The following is a 25,986-nucleotide window of genomic DNA, read 5'->3' as shown; positions in this document are numbered from 1 at the left end:
TTTACACTGACCATTCAGCTCTCCGTTATCTCCTAACTAAATCAGATGCAAAACCTCGACTTATAAGATGGATTTTATTATTGCAGGAGTTTGATTTGGAAATCCAGGATAAGAAGGGAGTTGAAAATCTTGCAGCAGATCACCTTTCCAAACTAGAGAATTTACATCTCAAGAAGCTTAATGAGAATAAGATAAATGACTCATTCCCTAAGGAACAACTCTTAGTTATAACTGATTCTGAAGTCCTTTGGTTTGCGAATATCGCAAATTACTTATATGCTAACATCCTACCAAAATGGTTGACACATTATCAAAAGAAACTATTCCTTGCCAATATGAAAAATTATTTTTGGAAGTATTCTTTTCTTTTTCGTGTATGTGCAGATCAAGTAATTTGAAGGTGAGTTACAATATCAGAAGCGAGTAAAACCTTAGAACACTACCGCTCAAGATCAACAGAAGGACATTACAATGGGACTAAGACAATACATAAAACACTTGAATCAGGTTTTTATTAGCCCACACTATTCAAGGACACTAACAGGTATGTTGCTCCTTGTGATAGATGCCAGAGAGCAGGTAGTATTTCTAAACATAATGAAATGCCTCAAACTTATATGCTCTCATGTGAAATTTTTGGCGTCTAGGACATTGATTTTATGGGCCCATTTCCTAACTCTTTTGGTGATAAATACATCCTAGTAGCAGTCGATTATATGTCAAAATGGGTAAAAGCTTAAGCATTTCCTACTAATGATGCTAGAGTGGTAGTTCGATTTCTTAAAAAGCTATTTTCTCGATTTGGAACACCTAGAGCGATTATTAGTGATAGGGGTACGCATTTTTGTAACGCTCAATTTGATAAAGTTCTTAAGAAGTATGGGGTGCATCATAGAACAGCTACCACTTATCACCCTCAAACTAGTAGGCAAGTTGAAGTTGCGAATCGAGAACTCAAATGCATCCTAGAAAAAGCTGTAGAGTCAAATAGAAAGGATTGAGCGATAAAAGTAGATGGCGTTTTATGGGCTTATAGGACTACATATAAAACACCCATAAGAACATCTCTTTATATACTGGTATATAGAAAAACTTGTCATTTACCGCTTGAACTCGAGTACAAAGCTTTTTGGGCAATAAAATTCCTAAACTATGATCTTAAACTAGCAGGTGAGAAGAGATTGATGCAACTGAATGAGTTAGATAAGCAGCGAGCGAATGCTTACGAGAACTCGAGACTATATAAAAAAGCGACAAATCGACGCCACGATACTCGTTTGAAGCAGCCCAAACAATTCACAGTTGGAAATCTTGTCCTTTTATGCAATTCAAAGCTCAAGTTGTTTCCTGAAAAGCTAAAATTAAGATGGTCTGGCCCATTCGTAGTAGAAACTGTTTTCCCATAAGGTACGATAGAGGTAACCCATCCAGCATATGGCACATTTAAGGTAAACGGTCATCGACTCAAACTTTATAGTGGTGATGAATTTAGAAATGATAGAGAGGAGCATTGGCTCCGCAAACCTTCGTAACTATGCGCACAAGGTAAGTCAAGTTTAGACTTTAAATACGCTTCTCGGGAGGCAACTCGAGTGTTAACACTGCTAATTTTCTTAATTTTGATTTCATGTTATTTTTTTAAAAGTAATTAATTTTAAAAAAAAAACAAAAAAAATATTTTTAACCCACACGGCCTGGATACACGGGCCTGTCCCTGGCTATATGGATCCTGATACTTAAATTTCACAAAATCGACAATGAAACTTAGTTGAATTATCAATGTATGATTATTTATGAATTATTTCGAAACGTTATTTATGAGAATTATAAGTTGAGAAAAGATTAATTTTAATTGTGAGTTGAAAATTTTGCTTGAGGACAAGCAAACGTTTAAGTATGAAGATATTTAATAAGCCATAGAAGTAACAGATTTTTAATCTCATTCTTGATGCATTTTTGGATGATTTATTATATAAATTAATGAATTTGATACTTCTAATCTTTTAAATTCATATTTCTATACTTAGATGAGTATAAAAAGAAAGCAAAAAAAAAGTCAAAATCGAACAAAAAGAACTGTTTTCAGGATCCACACGGGCTGGCCACACGCCATGTGCTAGCCCGTCTCGATTTCATATCTGGCTTCCCTTTTACGCGAAAAAAACTCAATTTTTAGAGTTTCTAAACATTTTAAAATCTATAAATAATAATTAGAAGAAGACATAAGAGAGCACTCAGAAAATATAAAAAAAAAAACTCAAAAAGCACAACCGAAGCCAACTCAAAAGCGAATCTCCTTCAAGATTAAAGATCTCCTTTTAACTTCTTTAGAAATTTTATTAAATTTCTTTATGTCTTGTTATTTTTTTAACTTTTAAATTTTTTCATTCGATATTACGAACTAAATTCCTTAAATACCTAAAGAAGATTAAACATATAATGAATCTTATTATTTGATTTCTAATTTACATAATAAATATTTATTCTTATTCCTAATTATATATGCTTATTTCAATGAAACAAAAGTCACTGTTTAAGAGTATATCTAACATAAGTAGAGTTGCAACCCTCAAAATAAGACGACATAAATCAATCAAATTAAAGTCAAATTTAATAAGCCAATTTACAAATTAATTTAGTGTGACAATAGAAGTTTTAATTGAAAAATGATTTCAATTATTCAACCTAGAGTTAATTGTTCTTACTCTTAAAAAAATATTCATATAATTTAAAATTTTCTACTAATAAAAATATAAGCAAATAAATCGTTTAATTTATATTTAAAATAATAGATAAAATTTAAGTAAATTCTTCCCTAAGAATTATCTTTTGTATTAGTTATCTTCGATTATTTCTTATTTCATTCTCTGTTGTTTTTTTGGTTAAATTAAATTAATAAGTTTAGATTAAAACAATCACTCTAATTTATCGACTAAATAATAAAATAATAATAATTATTGATATTTTCAACCTTCGTGAATACGATATTCCTTAGTTACCATAATTATACTATTATTTAATAAGTGCACTTACCTCTGTCATAATTATAGTTAATTTAATGAACATCAGTCACCTATGTTTTCAAGCTTTGCTAAAGCTACTGCAAGGCAATATGTTCAATCTCCGCTCAAGTCAAACGCAAAATCTAGCTGAAATTTGCTCCCTTTAGAGACTTCAAAACTTCTTTGAAAGCCAGTTTCTTGGCCATCTTCTTATCACAAGCTGTGGATGTGCGCTTGAATACCTTCCCATTTGCTTCAACCTCTATCGTAATAGAAGAAATACCATCCTCATGTGAAACAATGGGTTTTCTTAGTTCATAATGCTCCTTTTGACACAGCTCATATAGCTCTTTGACAGGGTGAACCGTCAGAGTCTCCGGAGTAATCATGGGCTCCAACAGTGGCCTTATACTCTGGAATACGATTTCCTTATTGTATCCTGAATCAACAAAAATAGCTCCAGCAAGTGACTCCATCACGTCACCGAGTACCTGTCATAATAAGATCATTTAAGAAACATTCACAACAATGATTTAAGCTCTAAGCGAGAGCAATGGTGATAAAAATAATGCGTTTAAGAACCCATTACTCTACACTGCTTCACGAAATAAGGAGAAAACTCTGACAAGGAAGCATTGCTATGTAAATAATCAAGTCAAGAGTGGTAATCGTAATCTAATGCAAACCTTGGGGAAAGATTTTTCAGATTCCCAGCCGAAAGTGTATTCCAACGATAATTCCTGAAAACTTTCAACGATTTCTTTTATATCCTTGTAAAGCTTCTGTGAACTTTGGAGAATGTGCTTATGAAATCCAGCCTTTACAGCTGATAATGCATAGCAATTGTTGTTAACAGATGCTGACCTAAGATCCGTTAATAATCCTGGCGTGATCCCAGGATATTTATTATATAAATGCAGAGTAATAAGATAATCTAAAACGGAGTCCCCTAGAAATTCCAGCCGCTGCAAGGAAAAAGTATTAATTATGTTCAATTTAAACTTGAGAGAGAAAAATGAACCAACTACCCATGATTATAAGACATTAAGATACATATGATGAAAAAAAAAAATTGCACCATTAATGTGTCATTTGTATGGCAGATTATAACCTGATAACATCCTGGAATTTCAGCAAGCATATAAGAACCATGGGTTAATGCTTCCACCAACAAAGAAGGGTCTTGGAATGAATAGTGTAGAAGGGACTCAAAGTGCTGGACATTAACAAACTTCTCGGCCCGCACTTTAAAATGTCTTTCATATGGTATATTTGTGAAATTAATACTTATACCGATCCAATCCAAAAATAGTAATCCAGCTGCTTCGCCTCCCGTGCTAAGGTATGCACCAATAAGTGCCTCAACAACATCAGCAACCTTCTTAAACTTCAGCTTTCTTCTTCCTCTAACATATATTTTTTTTGCATTACACAGTGTTTCCTCATTTAATGAGTAACTTCCACAATTATATCCAGGAATCATCCAGTCTTTGGGATCGAAAGGCTCATCATGGATAAACCCCTGCAGTTTCCAAAGCATATTAAAGAGAGAACTGACTATATAACAACACAATTGGATAAATTAAATAAATATCTAGAAGACAACTTACCGGAAGTTTCTTGTCACATCCTAGCATGGACAGAGCTGTATTTGAAATAATTTTTTCCTTCCTAATACTAAGAAGGCCCTCGTGATGATTTTGATATTTTTTGAAAAGCTGTTGACAAACAGCATACTTCAAGAAAGAGTCACCAAGAGTCTCTAGTGATTCCAAATGAAAGTTTTCTAGGCACTTTTTGGTAGTAATTGCCTCCAAAACCTACCAAGCATAGTTGAGCCAAGTCAAAACACAAACATATAAAATGCAACACTTAACAGTACATATCACAAGGATGTGATACATGCTGTTTGTTTTCTCAATAATACTTCAGCAGATAATTTTAAGATGTAATACATATTTCTGTAAAGCATAGGTGGCTCTGAAAAGAGGAATTCAAAAGTATGCTAGCTCACCTTCATGGTTGGAATGGCAACATTTTGCACGCAATGATCCAAATGCATCTTTTTCAAGCTGGTAGCAAGGAGCAAAGACTCGAGTCGATGCATGATTGATGGAAGAAATGTGAAAGAATAAAATGTGCTGATCGATATGGGAGACATTACTACACAACAAAGCTCAGGAGGCAATTCTACGAATGAGTTACTTGATTCTGCAACATAAATAAAAAAATTTAATATTAAAATAAACTGAACCGGTATGAAAACTTAGACAAAACCGATTTCGTACCAGATATTGCGAAAATCTTAGTTTCTCTACAAAAATCTTCCAATATGAAAATTTGTTCTTAAAAGTTGAATTACAAAGATCATCCAAAGCTATCCTTACTAATCTCAAAAAGGCAAGATGATGAGAGACAACATGCCTTTCTCTTTCTGTTTTCTGCACCTTTGAATGTGATTTTGCACCGGGAAAATATGTCGCCCAGCAAGGAAAGAGACTTGACTATAACATAAATTGATACCGTGGCTGTAATGTCACATGAGAATACAGTTAATAACCAGAAACATCAGCATCGCATATTCACATTAATTCTTTGGAAAATTACTAAAGAAATGCTTACCGTTTTTCATAAAACTCCTTGTAAGTCATTACGCGTCCATCACTCAACCTCAAAAGTGAATTTGCATTTATATTAGTTAAAAGACCACTGATAATATAAGCATGACCATTATGAGGAGTAGAGACCAAAGAATTTTGGATCATGCAAGTGCACACCAGACCGCTTTTGATCTGTATCATATCAGCATTGCAGTTCACATGATTCTTGCAGGCCTTTTCATAAGAAAATGTGACAGAAGTAACTGACAACCAATCAATCAGAGGACTCTGGCCCACATAATTTGATGGGAGGAGTAGATAATCAATTTCAGAATTATTCCCCAAGGTATGGTCACATAACACCTCTGCCAACTTTTCAGCTTTACGATCCATAAGTACTTGAAAAACTGCAAGCTGAAACCTTCTACATAAGATAACCTACCAAAATGGAAAAATCGCACAGAGGGTAAAATGTTAAATTATGAACGCATTACAATATATTTTCTATTCTTATCACCCTAGAACAATAATAAAATTTAAAAAATATATAGTACCTGGTCAGAATTAAGACGTATTAGTCCAATATATTTCATGTTAACTGTTAATGTGCCCCTGTCAACTTCTAATTCAATATTCACACTTTTTTCATCCATGTCAAACTGATTCCTGACAAGAAGCATGATGTTATGAACAGGAACCTCATAATCAAAGTTCCGCTTCAACTCCATTAAGTAGCAGTAGTACTTTGTCATGGAGTCCAGTGAACCCTTATTTACTAGTTCAGGTGGAAAGAAAATAGGTTGATCATCATTATAGGGCTCCTTTTCTACAAATCAAATAATTAAATAAAATAAAGGAAAATCAGATACTTCTTCTAACAACTTTATATATCTTGAAATTACATACATTAATTATTGGAGATAAAGAAAATAAGGACATGCATTATTATTACCAATTTCTTCCACATCATGTTCTTCAAAAACAATATCAGGAACAAGATTGTCTGTTAAAGCACCAATTTGATGGAGTTTCTTGCATGCTTCAAAGCATGCTTTTTTCTTTATGTTTTTTATATCACCCTGAACACAAAAAGTTTGTATAGGGCAACTCTTGGGTAGAAGGAGGGTGCAAAGCCCCATTTGCTTGTCTATAACACACCTCGGAATAGGTTTAAAATACCTAGAGAGAACAAACAAATACAAGAAAGAAGTAAAAACTATGAAGCCATGAATAGGGCCCTAACTAAATAAAAAGGAAAAAGTAAGTCATTAAATATTAACAGAATGTGCAACAACCAATATTAATAATCACTAACCCATCTGCAGGGAGACGTGAGCAATAGAAGTACATTAGACCAACACTAGAACTAAGAGTCATACATGCCCCTGTACTCGCAACATGGTAAAACTCTTCATCATCTAAGCCCTCACAAAGAGCAGAACAAGGATATGATGCATGGCATAAAGATTCCTTTCTCATTACATCTCCACTAGTAAGATAGTTCTTCAGTCGAGAATGTGTAGAAAAATCCCCGCTACAATAATCAAACCAGAGCACTGTTAAGGCTCTCAGAAGTATAAAAATCAAGCAAATTAATAGGATTCCAAATGCTTTTTACCAAACGTGATTGCATAATACTTTTGAAGGTGTTTTAATGGTAACCTTATATATAAAAAGAAAAAGGAAAAAAAAGTCATCTGTGGCAGCACTAGTAATAAAGATTTTTAAAACTTGAGAAATAATATTTGGCAAGGATTAGAAATATAGATTATTACCTCTTCAGCATTAATAGATAATCTGAGTTCTGCATTCTAGCACGTCCTCGAGACTGTATGAAACTACAAATTGTTGGTGAAGGATCAAATCTGATAATTAGGTTGCATGATTGAACATCCAAGCCTTCTTCAAGAATTGAAGTTGCAACGATTATGTTAACCTGCAGGAATGGAATACCATCATTCGAATGCAGTGGATAACAGATACATTACTTATCTATTGTACGTGACATACCATGCCTTTGCGGAATTCTTCTACAATTTCATTTTGTTTTTTCCTTGTCTGATTCTGCAATCCAGAGTTATTTCCCGCAATGTACTTAGTCTTCCAATTACTGTACCTGGGAAGCAATTCACTGAATAGCGATTGTAGCACAACAGCTGTTATAACCCTCTCAACAAAAATTATACATCTTATGTCCTTCAACACCCTGCATTATTGCACATAACAAAATGTCACAAATGATGAAAAGCAAAAACAAGGGCGATGGAATGAAGGGGTTTGTAGATCAATTTTGTCAAATTCATTCCTTAAAATCCTCTATACATCTCTATTGATGGCCTCATTACCTTTAGTTATTAATGCTTACCAACCAGAGTGAAAAATACACAGCAAACCATTCTTTAATCTTTGTTGTATTAAATATTCCCAGAATAAACTTTAAATTATCAGAGAGCAGAAAGATAACTTTCAAAGGAGGCAATACTATATTAGCACTTGGTAAACCGATAGAACACCGCATAAAAATATTATCAGTAATAACCATGTTACCTGTATTCGAATAAAGATTCAATAAGGCATAAAACTTTTGTGGTAAGAAACCCAGCAGCCACACTGCCTTTAACATCATTAGCTATGGTCCAATCCAGACCTATTTGTGGAAACATAAAAACAGAATATATTTAAGAAAAATGATAAACACAACATATTATTAACTCACTCTAAGAGGAAAATACAAGTACCAGATGGCATGCATGTTTCAATTGCACGAAAAGCATCCACGCTGTAGCTCCTAATAATTTTCTCGCCAAAGACATCCAATTTCCCCCACATAAGAAGCTCACTTTCATAACATGAAAAGCACTCTGCAGCCTATTAAAAATGAACAGACTTGATGATATATATATATATTGCACTTTGGCAAAAATAATTGGCTAAAAAGGTACCTTCAGAGCCAACCAAGCACCAAGCTCATATAAACAATGTATTAAAGCTGAATGTATCTTTGATAGTTTCTTTCTTGTAGATTCTGCTGCAGAAGCTTCAAGATCCAAATTATCCAACGAACATTCATGCTAAAAATTAGGGCATCTATTGTCAATACTCAGTATCCTAGTAGGAAACGAAAAATGCATGTTGAAGTATGAGCAAAAGAATCACATTCACACCTTCAAATTTCAACTAACACTAAGAAGGATAGATAATAATCCATGAGAACACTATTTTCACTCCTCTTTGCATCCCAAGTACTAAATTAGTAAAAAAAAATGTCATGCTAAGTGCAAGTTGTTTTAACTATGGATACAGGCATACAGCAGCCAAAATAAAATCCAAATTTACTAACTAGTAAAAAGTCACTCATAGAAGAGAGGAAATTTCTCACATTAAACTGGCGACATAGCAAAAGATTTCAACAAAGAATACGCACCTTTACTTTCAAAACAGTCAATTCCTCTACCAAGTGTGAATATAAAACATTTGGAATTGCCATATGTTGGTAAAACTTGAACTTTGGAGTCGCAAATGGAACAAACTGAGCAAGCACTGATGCACTTACACATGTATACACCTTCAATAGAGGAAAACATACCGTATAAATATTGAAATGTCATCTTCCTTGAATGACACACTTATGTCTCAAAAGATCAAATCATCAACATAAGCATAAAATCTGAAATGAACAGAAACAGAAAAAGACCTTTGAGTTCATAATAGTCTCCAATTCATGGATCTTCTGCCAATAGCTATCAGCAGAGTTTGCCCCTTAAGGTAATAGACAGGGAAAAAAAATTCAAATACTATTAAAAAAAAGGAACACGTATAACGAATAACTAAACTAAAAGCTTGCTAATATCACCTTTTGAATTTATAGGAGAAGCAGTCATCCCAAAAATCCTAGGAAGATTAGATGCACCAGCTTCTAACGGGCGATGATAGAATTCCTATAACGAAAAGAAATCCCTGAGTACATAAAAATCATGTCTGGCTATAGCTATGAAGTAAAACACACTTAATGTAAAAGATAGAAAACAACATTTGACAGTTTTATAAGTGTAAGCCGTCAATGTATACAATTTAATTAAACATAGTTAAATGCATAGCTTTCCACATTTAAACATACATATAAATTTTGTGGAGAACTATCATAAGATCAATAAGACAAAACATACAACAATGCAGTCATATATATATGATAAGAATCATGATGATGCTTATAGTAAACAAAATTAAAATCTAATGAAAGATGAATGGAAAGACAACTAACTCTCATAATAGAGGCATAAGGATGCTTTCCTCGGGCATGATGGCATTCATCAATTATCAAAACCTTTATCATGTTTATCTTGAAGAAGCTATGCCTCAATCCATCAAGTAAAATTTGAGGTGTCATCACAAGCACCTGTCAATAAGAAATGACAGAAATACATGTTATTGCTAACTGCATGTACCATGTCTAAGAAAGAAGAAAAATGGACAGTTACTTAGAAACAGAAAACATTATGTAAAACAAATCAAAGAAAATGTCGGTGAAGTAGCTAGTACATCACACATCACATAGCACATACATAATCACATGATGAATAAGTATTTGCTCTGAATCACCACCATATAAACTAAATGATATATATATATAGAAAACCCCACCTCATATTTATCTATTTCTTGTTTCCACTTCTCCCCATCCCAAAAGTCGACCTGCATATCTCCCCAATACTTTCCAACATTCAAGTCCGTATGCATTTCCACAGCATCAGCTTGCTAATCATTATGTAAATCAGAAGAGATACAACAAATCAAAAGCTTCTTTTTAAAAACAACATTGATAATGGCATGAATTGAAAAGAAAGATATGTTATTTGACACACTTGTTTCACCAGAACAACTTTGGGAACCAAGAACACAGCGAAAAAGGGTGAGGGCTTGCGGATAAGATAAGCATAGCTGCGGAGAAGCATGATGGCGATCATTGTCTTGCCAGATCCAGTTTCCAAGTAAGTTATTGTGTTTTGCTTGATAGCTTTCTCTAATGCTTCAAGCTGGTAGCTGTTGCATAAACAAACAAATGCAGAAAACATCGCAACTTCTTACATTAGCTTTTGACATAGTAGATAAAAAAAAATGAAGTAACTTTATCCCATATCATCAGCTAAGCTATGGAAAGAAAAATAAGAAGGAACCTCAACCACCTTCTGGCAAAAGGGAGAGGATCAGCAGGGAGTAGTTGAGAAATATCCTCCTCCATGTCAACTGGCTCCATGGCTCACAAAGTTATATTACTTCTCTGCCTGTAAAAGTAAACACATTACCATAACAAAGAATCCCAACCATTCTGGGTTAACGTTCTACTGTTTTTATTATTCTCTGACAATTTTTTTTAGATTTTAGCTAACATAAATATAAAATCAGAGAAACCCTTTCTCCCAACTCACCGCCAAGAACCCAAAAATTATCATCAAGAAAATCCAACTTATATGTCTCTGGTAAAGGAATACTACTGAAAAATGGGTATGAGGAAGTGAAGGTGTAATAATGATACTTTTCTGAGACAAAAGAGAGCGAAGAGAATGCCTGAATTATATAATGATAATAGTGTCTAAGTGACGATTGAAATTTTCCTTGTTTTTTTTTTTGGGTGGGAAATTTTTCTTCTCGTATAAATTATTTCAAACAAGTTCTAAATATATTTTTTAATAATATTTTATATTAAAACCATATATTAAAAGAATTTTTATAAATTAATAAATATTCGATAAGTGATGTAGTAATTTTAAAATTATTTTTGAAAAGAAATTGAGGTTACTTAATCTTGAAGTACCTAATTAAATTTTAAAATTATTTTTAAAAGAAATTGAGGTTACTTCATATTGAAGTACCTAATTAAATATTTATTTTATTTTATAAGATAATATATTTTAACCTTAAACAAATCTATTTTTATTGATTATTAATACTACTATATTAAGATTTTTTTTTGGTATTTCATTAGATGCAATTTCGATGAAAATGTATTTTTTAATTATTATTTATCCAAATGTTCTTTATTAATTAGTGAGATATTTTAAGGTTAATTTATAATGTTATTTTTCAAGAAAACTCTTAATTTATTTATTTATTTATTACTATACGTTATTTTTGTTATTATCACATAATAAAAGATAATTTAATATCCATACGTTGAGAATTTTCATTCATAAAAGGGTAAAATGCAAATGAGTAACCATACAAAAGTAGGATTCTTTGGAGATTGATGCATCTATTTATACTATGCAAATTTTATTGATTTTTGAGGTAGAATTTAATTGTATATTTTTACGATAATAAATATATAATTTTATTATTTTAATAGTTTATATATTTATAATTTTTAAAAATTAAATTAATTTTTATCATTTTCTAGAGTTAAAGTGTAATTTCATTATTATTAACTTAAAATTTTATAAATTATAAAATATTTAAATAAAAAAAATTATTTTAGGAGGTCGAGACATTTGCCAGTCACCTCTTGCTCCACCACTAGCTAATGAATCTATTTCTAGTACCAAAATTTACTTTTTACTTATTAGGAAGGCTAAGAGCTAAGAAAATTTTTGTGAGTAGGATTAAATTGTATATTTTATAATCTATATTATTTATAATTTTAAATAATTAAATCAGATTTTATCATTTTAGAATTAATGTACAATCTTATCATTATTAATTTAAAATTTTATAAATTATAAATGGCTTAAATGATAATTTTTCATTTTAGAGAGGTTAAGGCTCCTGCCAGCAACCTCTAGCTCCATCGTTGGCTAATGAATCTATTTATATTACCAAAATTTACTTTTTACTTATTAGGAAGGTTAAGAGCCAATAAATTTTATGAGGCTGGAATTAAATTGTATGTTTTTATAGTTTATATCTTTATAATTTTTAGATGAAATTATTTTTATTATTTTTTAATGTCAAAGTATAATTTTATTATTATTAATTTAAAATTTTATAAATTATAAATGACTTAAATAGAAAATTTTTCATTTTAGGCTTACCAGCCCGACTCCACCACTGATTAATACATCTATTTATACTGCTAAATTTTGTTTTTAATTGGCATAGAATTGTAAGATTAATTATTTGATAATTAATTTAAAATAATATGTGTAATTTAATATCAATACAAGGTCAGATTATATAATTTATTTGGTTAATACTATTGCTTGTTTAATGTTATGATAAAATTAAAAAAAGTTATTTATCGTATTAATAAATAGTTAATTAATATTAATCTTGTTCTTATCATACAATAATACAGTGTTGACTACCTTAATAAACATTTCAATGCAAAACTTAAAACTCATTGTAAATAATATAATTAAGCCTCAAATCGAGTATGAAAATTGGAATTAATTTTTACTATGTAAAAGTCTAAACTCGATTAAATTTATTGTTATTTCATATTTAAATTAAAAGATACGTTTAATTAATTCATATTTTTATATATATAATATTTTAATTAATTCATATTTTCTATATATATAATATTTTGACTTTAAGTGCATGGTATTGGAATCACTACCATTTATTTGTAAATTTAAAATAAGCTTAAATTCAGAATTTGTACCTAAACTTATCCACTTCTTTTAAATTAATATTTAAAAGTATTTTTGCTCTGAACCCGAACTCTTTTTCTATCAACAAAATTACTCTTTTTCTATCAACAAAATTAGTAGAGCGACGTCGCAGCGCTAGTCAATTGCACTACACCAAGTGGAATGCTTTTACATTTTTTTAAGAAATACAAAAGTTAAATTAAATTTGAATTTCTTTCTTTCACTTATTTTACATTTTCTCACCAATTTCTTTCAACACATTGTTTGATTTTGATTCATTTGGGTATGCCTTGTTTTCTTCATTCTTCATTCTTCTCTACTTCACCAGGCTTTCATTCTTGCAAATAAATTGAACCAACCCATAAACACAAGGGAAAAAGAAAATACATATTTGATTGTGATTGTGCATAAAATTTGAAGTTGGGTTATTTGTATTGGTTGATTTCGTTTCATCACATTTTTTCTACTTTTCACCAATAAGGGAATGAAAGTATATACTATGGGATATCCAAGATGAATCGAGAAATGCATGGCCTACCTACTTTGGATACCCAAGATAAATCATATTTTTTAATTTTATTTTATAAATTATGTGGTATTTAAGATGAACTCGGAAATTGCTCTAAAAAAGATGAACCCGTAAACACTTGACCAACATGAGACTAAAATCAAAGTGATTATATTTTTGTTTCTAAAACTACTTAATAGAAAACACTAAAGATTAAAGGAAAATTATGGTAAATATTATGTGATAGCATGATGGTTAAAAGTGTTTATGATCCTAGGGGTGGCCTGAGTTCTAGTCGCCCTGGCCTGAGTTCTAGTCGCCCTAATCGTGCTTATTTTTTGAAATTTACCCTGTTATTATAATTTATAAAAAAAAAAAAAGGAAAATCATGTTTCTAGTGCCTCGAACCAAACAAGATCTTTATACATCAAAACGATCAAGCTGTGAAAAATAGGGAAAAAGTTTGAGAAATGGGAACAATAAAAAATCAAATTATAAAGTTATCAAAGAATGTTTCCTTTGCATGGAATAGCTTACAATATGAATGGCCTGAAAGAGTAGCAAATATGGAATTTATGGAATGGTTTACCTGGTTCGTGCAAAACAGCAGTACTGATATCTGTCGATACTTTCTTCGCACCATCTGGGCTATCTGGTCGGCTAGAAACAAGTGGATTCACGAAGGCAAGAAAATGTCAGGAGCAGAGACGGCAAGATTCAGAGTACAGTATTTACAAGAACTGAATAGCATTAAACGAGGAAAACTTGCCTTTAGCCCGATAAGTGTAGAATGGAGGCCCCCGATTCAACGTTTCTACAAAATCAACTTCGATGCAGCAGTGGACCTTAAAACGCAAAGATCATTTTCGGGACTCCTAGTCAGAGACTGGAAAGGGGAAATCCTAGCCACAAAAACCATAAATCATGAGAATATACCTACGGGGTTTGCAGCTGAGGCCGTTGCATGTTTACAGGCGGTTATCTTAGGAAGGGATCTGAGATTAAAGTTTGTGAATATTGAAGGGGATTCTTTGACAGTGATAAAAAAAAGCTCAAACTAAGAGAATAGACAAGTCGGTAATTAAAGCATACATTCAAGACATTCAAGAAATGTGCAAGATGTTCTATGAAAGTAAGTTCCTTTATGCACGAAGAAAAGCAAACGAACAAGGGCATGATTTGGCATCAAAAGGCTTAAAAATGGCAGGAAAGACTTACCTTACTCATGGACCAGGTGATGAGGGAGTCACAGAGGCAGAAATTGATCGGGTTGGGGGTGAAGATTCCAACAGGTTTATGATTTGAAGAAGAAAGCTTAATGGTTACTATTCTTTTGTTCTTCTCCTGGAGCTGTAAATACTTATAGGAAATAACAGCTCATTAATGCTGGGTTGCCTTTTCATGTTTTTTATTATTTTTTGTTTTGCAAAGTCTGACAGGCCTTTCATGGCCAAACGGGCTGATTTTGTTTTAAGATTCTGTTTATTTTATTAATACAACCCAGTTTTCTTTCATTAAAAAAAAAAAGAGAATGTTTCTTTTGTTATCACGAGGATCGTCAAGGAGAGCTCAATTCTTTGAAGATAAATTGTGATTTTCCCCTTTACTAGTTTTAAGGTATTGTCCACCTTAGCGTTACAATGAAAACACTTTCTCGTGATTTTTTATTGAATATGGGGTGGTGCAATTTGCAAGAGAGAATGTCAAAATCCAACGGTGATGATAAAGTCGATGGCGACAACAATCTAGTGAAGAGAAAAAGATTACGAGCATTAGGTTTTTCGGAGAATAGGGGAAAAATTGAAGGGGATTATGAAAAATTTTAATATTTTTTAATTACTATGCAATTTCATACTTGAATTTTAATTTTATGTAATTTTATATATAAATTTATGATTTTATCAAATTCTCAAGAATTATTAACACAATTATTAATATAGTACATTTTTATATTTATATATTATGTAAGAAATAATTATATTTATCCAATGTAAAGATAAATTGATGTATTTGTTTTTAAAATCTGTAAGTTTGAACCAAAGTTAAAATTTTATCTATACATTTGAACCATGATCAAAATTTCATATGTATTATTGTACTAAATTAAAGTTCACATATCAAATTGCTCGTTGAATTAAAGTTCATGTATAAATTTAAGATTTATCCCTATATTTTTATAATGTTTTTGTTAATCTAAATAGTTAATAGGATAATTATTTTGATTAAATTATCATTTTGATTTTTAAAAGTAATTTACCATTCAAATAAAAATTATTTTGGTATTATGAGTTAGAATAAGTGTTTTTTAATCATTAAAGGTGCTATTTATTGAAATTAACTAATGACACTATTTTTTTTCTTTTTAGTCATTATAAGATAATGGTAAGATTGTAATTTTGCCCTCTATTACGATTACATTTGAGATTTAATCTTTATATTTTAATTAGATATAGTTTTTCATCTAATTTTACAATGATATTAGTTAGCCCAAATAATTAATAACCTTAACTATTGATGATTAAGATGATGAATTAAATTCTCTTAAAAACACTTTTTTTTAACATAAAAAAATCTATTTGAGCTTGATAAATTAGAAAGGTAATTTTTTAAGGGTTGCTTAAAATTTTTTTGGCTTAATGCTAGAAAAAGCCCTCAAACTTTTTCAGAAAAAGCAATTAAACCTCTCCTCTTTTTTTTTTTTGTACTCAATTGAGCTCTAGAACTTTTAAAATGAGATTTTTTACCCATATAGTATAAAATAATTAAAAAATACCAAAATGGTACTAATAGCAAATTATTGACGAAAATGGTATGGGAAGGGTGGTGCCACCTATATCAGAGGCGTGACCACCCTCCCACCTGACATGAACAGCAAAAAACAGTAGCTGAAAAACAGTAAAAAGTTGTTGAAAAAAAAACTGCTTGGTGGTGTGCCTGCCACAGGCGGCACCAATGGTGCCAGTAGCAGAGGCGGCACCGGTCTCCTGCATGCACACCTTGTTTTTTCTGCTGTGTTGGGACCATATATTATGGTCTCCAACTCCATTTCGGGAAGAAGAAAAGAAAGAAGGAGAAGAAGAAAAGGAAGAATGAGAAGAAGGAAGGAGAATAAGAAAAGGAAGAAGAGAAGAAGAAGAAGGAGAAGGAGTCGGCTGGTGAGGGAAAGAAAAAAGAAAAAGAGAAGGAGAAGAGGAGGGAGGGATGGAAGGAAGGAAAAAAAAAGAAAGAAAAATGAGAAAAAAAAAGGTGTTGTATTTTAGTTTTTTTTTTTCAACTTTTTTTAACTGTTTTTTGCTGCTAGTGTCAGGTGGGAGGGTGGTCAGGCCTCTGCCATAGGCGGCACCACCCTCCCCATACCATTTTCATCAATAATTTGTTATTAGTACCATTTTGGTATTTTTTAAATTATTTTATACTATATGGGTAAAAAAATCGTTCAAAATGCATCAAAAAGGCCCTTAAACTTCTTTAAAAAAAGCAATTAATCCATTGCTTTTTTTTTTCACTCAATTGAGTACTTGAACTTTCAAAATGCATAAAAAAATACCCTCAAAATTTTCCAAAAAAGCAATTAAGCTCCTACTCTTATTAAACATTTAAAAATTTATAAAATTGTAAAATTTTATAAAATTGTAAAATTTTATAATAATCATAAAAATTATAAAATACATTAAAAAGTCCCTTTAACAATTAACTTTAACTATTGATCGTTAAAGTTAATGACCCCTAGTTTTTGTCAATTAAAGTCATCAACTATCGCAACACAATAAGTGACATGTGATTTGAAAAATGATAAAAATAAAATCAATAAAGTTATAGAAAAATTATAAAATATTTCTTTTGGTACAATAATTTTATAATTTTTTTATAAAATTTATATTTCTTTACATTTTGTATAATTTTCTTACGACTTTATAAAATTGTATAATTTTTATATTTCTATATATTTTATATTTTTACGATTTTTATATTTTTTCTAAATTTTAATAATTTTTAAATATTTAATATTTATTAAAATCTAATAATATTTATAGCTTTTATTGATTTTAATTTTAATAATTTTTATAATTTTTATAAAAGCGGGGCTTAATTGCTATTTTTGAAAAAGTTTTAAGTTTTTTCATGCATTTTGAAAGTTTAAGTACCCAATTGAATACAAAAAGAAGTAAGAATTTAATTGTTTTTTTTAAAAGTTTGAGGACCTTTTAATAATTTTGAAAGTTTAAATACTAAAATGAGTGAAAAAAAAGAGATAGGAAGTTTTTTTTTTAAGTTTAAGATATTTTTGAAGCCATTGTTTTAAACAAATTCTCATTTAATTTGAGAAAATGTTTAATTTTTTAATAAAAGGATTATTTTAAATATAAATTTAAGATATGTAGGTTAAAGTGGTCATCAATTTACCTGAAACCAAGCAAAGATAGCAAACTAGTTTGGTGATTAAAATAATATTAAAAATGGTTAACAAGGGTCGCATAAAATAAAGGCATGGCAACGATGTTTCCAATTTTAACAAGAAGCACATGCTATGATATTTATGATGGCACTGAACCAAGAGATGAAAATAACAAAAGTAGAGTCCGGAATATTGACTTAATGGTTAAAGTATTTATTGTTTCAGATGCGATTTATCTTTTTTACAATTAAAAATGTATTAAAAATATAAAAAAATAATTACCATAACAATCAATATCTTTCAAAAAAAAATAAAAAAATTTATTACCAAATGGAAAATTGGGTTAAAAAGGAAAGGTTAATATCATCTCTATAGCTCCTCTCTAGTCCATAAATAGGAGGATAATGTGCTTTAATACGCTCAAACCCACACCCTTCTTACATTGACAACAATAACCATGCCAATTGAGCTAAAACTCAATCGACAATCTTTGACCATTAACCTTTTAAAAAATTTCAATTGCTAATTTTTAATAAAAATGCTAGTTAAAACGTTAAATTTTAAACATGGCAAGTCCCATGGCAATTCATGTATACTTCATGATATATTTGTATTTTTATATTTTTAATATTTTTATAATTTTGAATCAGTTTTTGACATGGCATATAAGACAATTTGTGTCATATCTTAAAAAAATAATGTTTTTGTAACAGCCTAATTTTCAGTAGTATCGGAACAATGATTCGAGATCACTAAATCCGACAAATGAGTAGGAAATATTATTAATTTAGTGAGTATAAGTTAATGTGAAGTTAAGAAAAAATTTGAAATAGTGAATAGTGTACTAAAACTAAATATGAAAATAATTAGAATCGAAAATGAGGTATCAAGAACTCGAGAATTTTAAATTGAGCCATAAATATTTTTATAAATATTTATGGAGTGTTAATAAGTTAGCATTAAAGTTTCGTCAAGAAATTTTAAAGTTCTGATAGCTAATTGAACAAAAAGGACTAAATTGTATCAAATGCAAAATTGTGAGAAATGATTAAATAGCTTAAATGATAAAAGAAAGAGGGTTTAAAAGGAAAATAGACCCAAGGGCTCTTTGGGCTGGACGGCAAGGGCATGAAATCAGTAAGAAAATAAGGAGAATTAAGGGAAAAAATGGAAAATTGCAAAATTTACTTAATAAAGCTAGGACTAAAGTGGAATTATCTAGATTTCTCTTTATTTTTCTACATTCTCATTAGTAAAAATGACATGGAAGAGTTCCCTTAAGCTGGTTTTTCATATTTTTACTTCAAGTAAGTTCAATTCTTGATTATTTCGTAAAATTTTTATGTTTTTGTGACTTTTACAACTAGGTCTACTTGTTGAATTCATTAGTTTTTTATTCTATGAAAGAAATTGAAAGTTTCTATGAATATGTGCTGGAAGTATATGATGATTTGGTATGGAAATTAGAGCTTTAAATTGTTTATATGCTGATTTTATTGAAAGAATTGAATAGAAAGTGAATGTTTGGGACCTAATTGTAAAAGAGTTTGAAGTTAGAGTTTTATGTGGAAATGTTGAATTTCAATAGTTACGAAATAACTTATAATGTCTAGTAAAAGTATTAATTGAGAAAATTATCTTAATTGAGGGGTTAATTGAGTAAGGACTGAATTGTATGAATTGTGAAATTTGGGGCAAAATAGAAATCAACATTTTGCACTAAAACTGTTTTGGACAGAAGCAGTAGTCTAACTTTGAAAAATCACCAAAAATTTTAGAAATGGAATTAAAGGATGAATAAAATATGAAATTAAAGCTTGTTGAGTCTAGTTTCTTATAGAAGAAATGATGTAAGCAATGGAATTGTAAATCATGAGATATAATAAATTTTTTGAGACAAGGTCAGAATGATTTCGGGTTCCCCTGTTCTGACTTTGTAAAATCATCAAAAATTGTATAAAAATAATTAGGGGCTTAAATTTATATTTTTAGAATCCTGAATGAGTCTATTTTCAAGAGAAACAAACGGGAACATCATTTGAATCTTTTACGAGGAGATAATTAATTTTTAGTGAAGAAGGGTCGGAACTGTCAAATAGCAGAACAGGGGAGAATTCAATGAATAAACTGCATTAATTGGACCAACCAAAAATTATGTTATGGTAAGAAGATATGTGAGTCGATTTTAGGAAAAATTAGCGGATCTTAATTTGGAGTTCTGTTGCTTCAAATATAAATAATTTAGTGACTATGACACGGGTGGATAGCTTGAATATTCACATATGTAATTAGTGAAAATTATGGATAAGGTTACTTACAAGTGTCTTATTTATACCAAGGATGTGGATGGAGAGGAAGAGGAAAAAATATATGAATGACTCGTGTATAAATTGATCACATGCCTAATTATAATCGATAAGTTGTTGGATTAGAAATGATATAATGTTTTATTTGGAACATTTATTATGAAATTATGATTATCGTTATAATACAAAAATTGAACTTGTGAGTTTATATGGCTAAATTTTAGTGATTGTTTGTTAATTTTATGAATTTCATGATGTGTTATTTCATATGTATCGATGATTAAAATCGTGAATAATGTAAAAGCATGAAAATTGAATAAATGATCAAATTGAGCATTTCAGTTCAGTGACAAGATGAATTGAAGGAAAAGACCATGGTTGGACCATGGCAACAAGTGATAAGTGATAGCTTCGGCTACACTTATCTGATCAAGGGCAAATGAAAGTGATAAGTAATAGCTTCGGCTACACTTATCTAATCAATGACAAGTGAAAGTGATAAGTGATAGCTTCGGCTGCACTTATCTGATCAAGGACAAATGACAAGTGAAAAGTGGTAGCTTCGGCTACCTGATCGGTGAAAAGTGGTAGCTTCTGCTACCTGATCAGTGAAAAGTGGTAGCTCCGGCTACCTAATCAGTGAAAAATGGTAGCTCCGGCTATCTGATCAGTGAATAGTGGTAGCTTCGGCTACAAGTGACAAGTAATTTCCGTATAAGATCAGATCTGGGATATGGCATCAGTGTGATATATGCTACTGTATAAGACCATATCTGAGATATAGCATCAGTGAGATATGTGATTCGTGTAAGACCATAGCTGGGCTATGGCATCGATATGTGATATGTGATTACGTGTAAGACCATAGCTAGGCTATGGCATCGATATATGAATATGTGTAAGACCATAGCTGGGCTATGGCATCATTATATGAAGATGTGTAAGACCATAGTTGAACTATGGCATCGAGAAAACGAAGTACTCAATTCCGTAAGGCGTTCACTAATTTGACAACGTTTGGTAAGTGTTACATGGAATTATGTGATACAAGGAAGTACGAGTTGATAAGATATGAGTATAGAACTTGGTTGATAAATGAATTCATTTGTGATTATATAATTGTTCATCTTGAATGTACTGTCCATATGTATTGATAATTCAAATGTTTTAATGAATAAAGTTCCGACATGGAATAAATTGAACACGAGACAAATAATTATGAAATTGAACTCGAAATTCATGAAAATGACGGTTATTGATATATGGAGACATGAGACATTGATATATGAATATGGAAAATGTTTGATAAATGTGTTTATTCATAATTATGGAATTATATACCTTATGTGTACTATTTGCATAAAGATGATATTTCAAATACTTTGGTTATTTAAGCTTAAATATGAAATAGTATGAAATCAAGATAAGTTGTTATGAAAAATATATTTAGATTACAGAGATATAGCTGATATATGTTGTATGATTACATAACGTGAAATTGTGTATATATATGAGGGATTTAATGAGAATTGAGCCCATATACGTTTCTTGTTATTTATATGAAGTGTACGACTGACAAGGATGATGAATTTATAAACAGAGAGTTACACGAGTTGAAAACACGGGTGTGTGACTCTCCAAAGTGTGAAAAATTTCTAAGTGTTGCAAAAGTTTCATATGTTTACAGTTTGGTCCCGAACCATCCTGAATGTATGTTTTGGGCCCCGTAGGCCCATATAAGGGACGTTAAATATATGTATGAAAGTTTTTATTCTAGAAGAAATTTTATGGCTGATTTTTACATGATTGGTCATATTAAGTTCGGTAATACCTTGTACCCTATTCTAGGCTCGGAATACGAGTAGGGGGTGTTACAGTTTTAATCAACATTTCTATTAGAATAATGATAATTTAGTTATATTTTAAAGGTTAATAGCCAAATTTAGATTAAAAAACAATGGTCAAATTTAATAAAATTGTAAACATTAAGAGCTAAAGTTATTATTATACGTTTAATTAATTCACTTTATTGTCCTATGCAACTCTATAATTACATTACAAATTACAAAGCTATTCCATCCAAAACAAAAAGAAGTAAATTTGTGGTTGAGCAGAAGATAACATAAATAAAAAACTTGTTGCCTATGAGCCTAAAACTCTCACTAAGTATAGGTAAACAACTTCGTACACATCACTTCTTTAGTTGCTGCCAGTACTACCATATTAATCTTTTCACTCTTCAACTACAAGAATAAATACAATTATGAGTAAACAGCATTACTAAAAAGTGAACTATTAGTAGATGAAGTCCTTGGGTGGCAAGGTTGAAGCCAAAAAATTCTTTTAGGGGAAGAAATTAAATTTTAATTTTTACGATAGTAAAAATATAATTTCACTATTTTAATAGCTTAGATTTTTATAATATTTAAGGAATTAAATTAAATTTGTATCATTTTAAGGGGCTCAAAGTGTAATTTTACATTTATTAATTTAAAATTTTAAAAATTTTTAAAAACTTAAATAAAAAATGTCGAAAACATTTTTTTCATTTCGATTTAAAAATAATGGATCGACTTTTTGGAAAGCGAAATGGAGTCGCCACCAATCTTTTCTTGTTTAGGTGTGATCGGATCACCTAGAAATTTGGGTTGTTTTAATAAAACATTTTGGTTTACTAAAACAATGATTTTGGTCTACGGAAATATGAGAAAATAGACTCGGGGGTCGGTTACGTATGAGGAAGAATTAACACTCTCATTACGCCCAAAATTGATACCAAATCGATTAAATACTGTCCTTTTGTCTAAAATTAAAAATATTTTTGAAATGTGGTTCTTGTTAATAACATTTGAATAACCCGAGTCCATTGCCAAAAATCTTCTTGTTTCGACGTTCGAAAATTTGTAATTCAAAAATAACAAAAGGATGTCCAACTATTTGGTCCAACGAAAAATCGATACCCAGCACAGTAGGGCACGATTCCTCGAATTTCCAAACATTGATCATTGCCTCACCTTGGAAGATACGAGTGAAATTCCTAAGAGACATTCGATTATTTTGAACAAACGGTAGATTGCAACCCAACACGATAGGGCACTATTCCCCGAATTGCCAAACATCAAACATTTCTTTCATTTTAAAGAGTTTTTAGAAAACGTGAGTGAAATTCCAAAGGGATCTTCGATCGTTTTGAACAAATGAAAAAGCGCAACCCAGCACGATAGGGCACGATTCTCGAATTGCCAAACATCGAATATCGCCTTTGTTTTAAATAATTGTGAAACTAGCTCAAAACGTATTAATTTGACTTGAAATAAGACGAAATTAATCATAAAATTTAGATTTTGTAAAATCACACTTAATAAACCAAGTGGAAAATAATGATATGGGGTAATAGGCGCATACGAGATACAATTAATTAACAAATTAATAATTAAATATAGCTAACCTAAAAATGCAACCCGATTATAATAATGGATGGAGAATAATTGACATAATAATACAATGACGAAAATGATAATATAACAATCACACAAGTAAAACAATACATACAATAATATGCCACAATAATGTACATAGCATGATATAGAATGACCTATGCAAGACATAAAAAGAACAACATAGCAATTAGAAGCCAATGTGGTATAAAATGATTTTAAGATGGTGACGAATAAATGAACACATAATTTACACAATGTAAAAATAGATGAATTTAGAACTATTGGTAAAAATAAACTAAAATATATGCATAATTACTAAATCATGTGTTATAGGATGAATATTTTGAATCGAATGATATGCAAACTAATGAAGAATATTGTTTTAAAATTGACGATTTACATGTTAACTTAAATAATACACAAAATATGAAAGAATAATAAAAATACGCTATAAAATATAATATCCATAATAGATTTACAAAACATGCATATATAAATAGATTTATTGTAAAAATAGTATGAGATTAATAATATATATGAGACTAAATTAACTTTTCCACATGTAATGATTTTAAAAAAATGTACATTATTTTTATATCAACCAATAGGCAAAAACAAACGAAGTAAAATAATATACAAAAAATGATTTAAGGCAAATAGGATAAAAGTTTTAAAATAAATAAAAATATAGTGATTAAGATTTAAAACACATAATGCCAAAGAATGGTTCAAGAAGAACTATATGCGAAAAAATTCAACATAAATAAAATATAAACAATTTGGAATAAAATAATATATAAGGCAAATTTCAAATAAATAATATGTTAAATGAATTAAAATAACACATAAGGTAAAATAAAAGGACCCTTTAAAACATATAAAAGCGTTTGAAATAAATAATATGTGAAAGAAAAATTTAAAAATAATACTAATAATAATAATATACAAAAACAGATTAAACAAAAATAGATAAGCATAATCCAAAGTGAGATATATATATATATATATATATATAAAAGTTTTGAAATAAGTAACACATAGAAAGTTCAAACGAATAACAATAAAAGGAATTTAAAAGGTTAACACTTAAGATATATATACAACAATTTAAAATAAAAGGTATGTAGTAAAGATATAAAATAAATAAATAGTAAAATGACAACAATAGGAATCGATGAAAATAAATAAAGTTCATTTTAAAGATTAGATAAAATATGATATTAACAATATAATCAGTAGTTTAAAAGAAAACTATGTAAGGGATATAAATAAATAAAATGATAATAACAAGAATAAAATACGTAAAAAAATAAAAGTAACATTAATATATAAATATAGATAGAGGTATAATGAATGGAAATGTAATAGAAACATAAATAAATAAATAAAATCAGAGAAATGATGATAATGTCGAATAATAAAGTAAACATGAGTATAAATATAATACCAATAGTAATGATATAATAATGACAATAGTGATAAAAAGTAATAATAATAATAATAATAATAATAATAATAATAATAATAATAATATCAATAATAATAATGATGATAATAAATAAAGTGAGTAATTAATGAAAGAAAATATATATATAAAAATGAATGATAGATGAATAAATAGTAAAATAATAAAAGATAACAAAATAGCAACAACAAAAGTAAATAAAATTGAAAAGAAATAAAAGAATTATGAATTAATGATTCTAATAAGGTAAAAGAATAATATTCACCAATAAATAAATGAACAAGTAAAACAAAAGAATAATGGAAAAATATATTTATAGACAAATAAATAGACGAATGAGTGAGTAAACAAATAAAAATGGACTAATTTGAAAGTCAAATGGGGTTTTGGGGTAAAAATAAAAATAAAATAAAGTCAAAGGACCAAATTGCAGTGCGCTGAAACTAGCAGGGACTAAATGGGATAATATCCCTAGTCCTTATGCGTTGCGTTTTGACTAACAAGGCCCTGGATTAAATTAAAAATGAAATAAAATTAAAGAGGAGAATTTGAAGAAAAATAAAAAGGAAAATGGGATTAGAATGAGAACCCAGAAGAATGGAAAGGATTAGCCACACAAATTATCCATTTTAGGCACATGGACAATTTCCCTTTACCCAAACGGCGTTGCTTTAGTTAACGTA

The 25,986-nt window shown here is 29.8% G+C and overlaps 1 protein-coding gene across 5 annotated transcripts; it reads right to left on the bottom strand.

The window, feature by feature from the left end:
* Positions 1-2,995: 2,995 nt before the first annotated feature.
* LOC108453104 (endoribonuclease Dicer homolog 2-like) lies at positions 2,996-15,339 on the bottom strand. Of its 5 annotated transcripts, XM_053027979.1 has the most exons (26): positions 14,915-15,339; positions 14,633-14,691; positions 14,466-14,541; positions 14,286-14,356; positions 10,786-10,884; positions 10,465-10,642; positions 10,244-10,357; positions 9,864-9,998; positions 9,456-9,540; positions 9,297-9,361; positions 9,027-9,167; positions 8,545-8,673; positions 8,341-8,470; positions 8,150-8,249; positions 7,613-7,808; positions 7,378-7,538; positions 6,918-7,136; positions 6,555-6,781; positions 6,157-6,428; positions 5,625-6,040; positions 5,427-5,530; positions 5,017-5,213; positions 4,613-4,822; positions 4,114-4,524; positions 3,689-3,967; positions 2,996-3,493 (listed from the first exon to the last, which is right to left on the bottom strand). In XM_053027979.1, the coding sequence occupies exons 5-26, from the start codon at positions 10,854-10,856 to the stop codon at positions 3,146-3,148; spliced, it is 4,188 nt and encodes a 1,395-aa protein (XP_052883939.1). In that variant the 5' UTR covers positions 10,857-10,884; positions 14,286-14,356; positions 14,466-14,541; positions 14,633-14,691; positions 14,915-15,339; the 3' UTR covers positions 2,996-3,145. The 5 variants fall into 5 exon arrangements, 3 of the variants coding, with proteins under 3 accessions (XP_052883939.1, XP_017606516.1, XP_017606518.1); XM_017751027.2 differs by lacking the exons at positions 14,633-14,691; positions 14,915-15,339 and having other exon boundaries at positions 14,466-14,598; XM_017751029.2 differs by lacking the exons at positions 14,286-14,356; positions 14,466-14,541; positions 14,633-14,691; positions 14,915-15,339 and adding an exon at positions 11,029-11,259.
* Between the last annotated feature and the right edge of the window lie 10,647 nt (positions 15,340-25,986).

This window comes from Gossypium arboreum, chromosome 5 (assembly GCF_025698485.1).
Source record: "Gossypium arboreum isolate Shixiya-1 chromosome 5, ASM2569848v2, whole genome shotgun sequence".
In the NCBI taxonomy this organism is placed as follows: domain Eukaryota; kingdom Viridiplantae; phylum Streptophyta; class Magnoliopsida; order Malvales; family Malvaceae; genus Gossypium; species Gossypium arboreum.
This window is presented reverse-complemented; position numbering and strand designations above follow the sequence as displayed.

Bases quoted from the DNA above. Each gene is read 5' to 3' on its own strand.
- LOC108453104 (XM_053027979.1), bottom strand. From the start codon at position 10,856: ATGGAGCCAGTTGACATGGAGGAGGATATTTCTCAACTACTCCCTGCT. The intron at 7,137-7,377 runs GTAATAATCTAT...TGATTATTGTAG, and splicing joins TATCTATTAATGCTGAAGAG to CGGGGATTTTTCTACACATT. The intron at 5,531-5,624 runs GTAAGCATTTCT...GTGACATTACAG, and splicing joins AAGGAGTTTTATGAAAAACG to CCACGGTATCAATTTATGTT.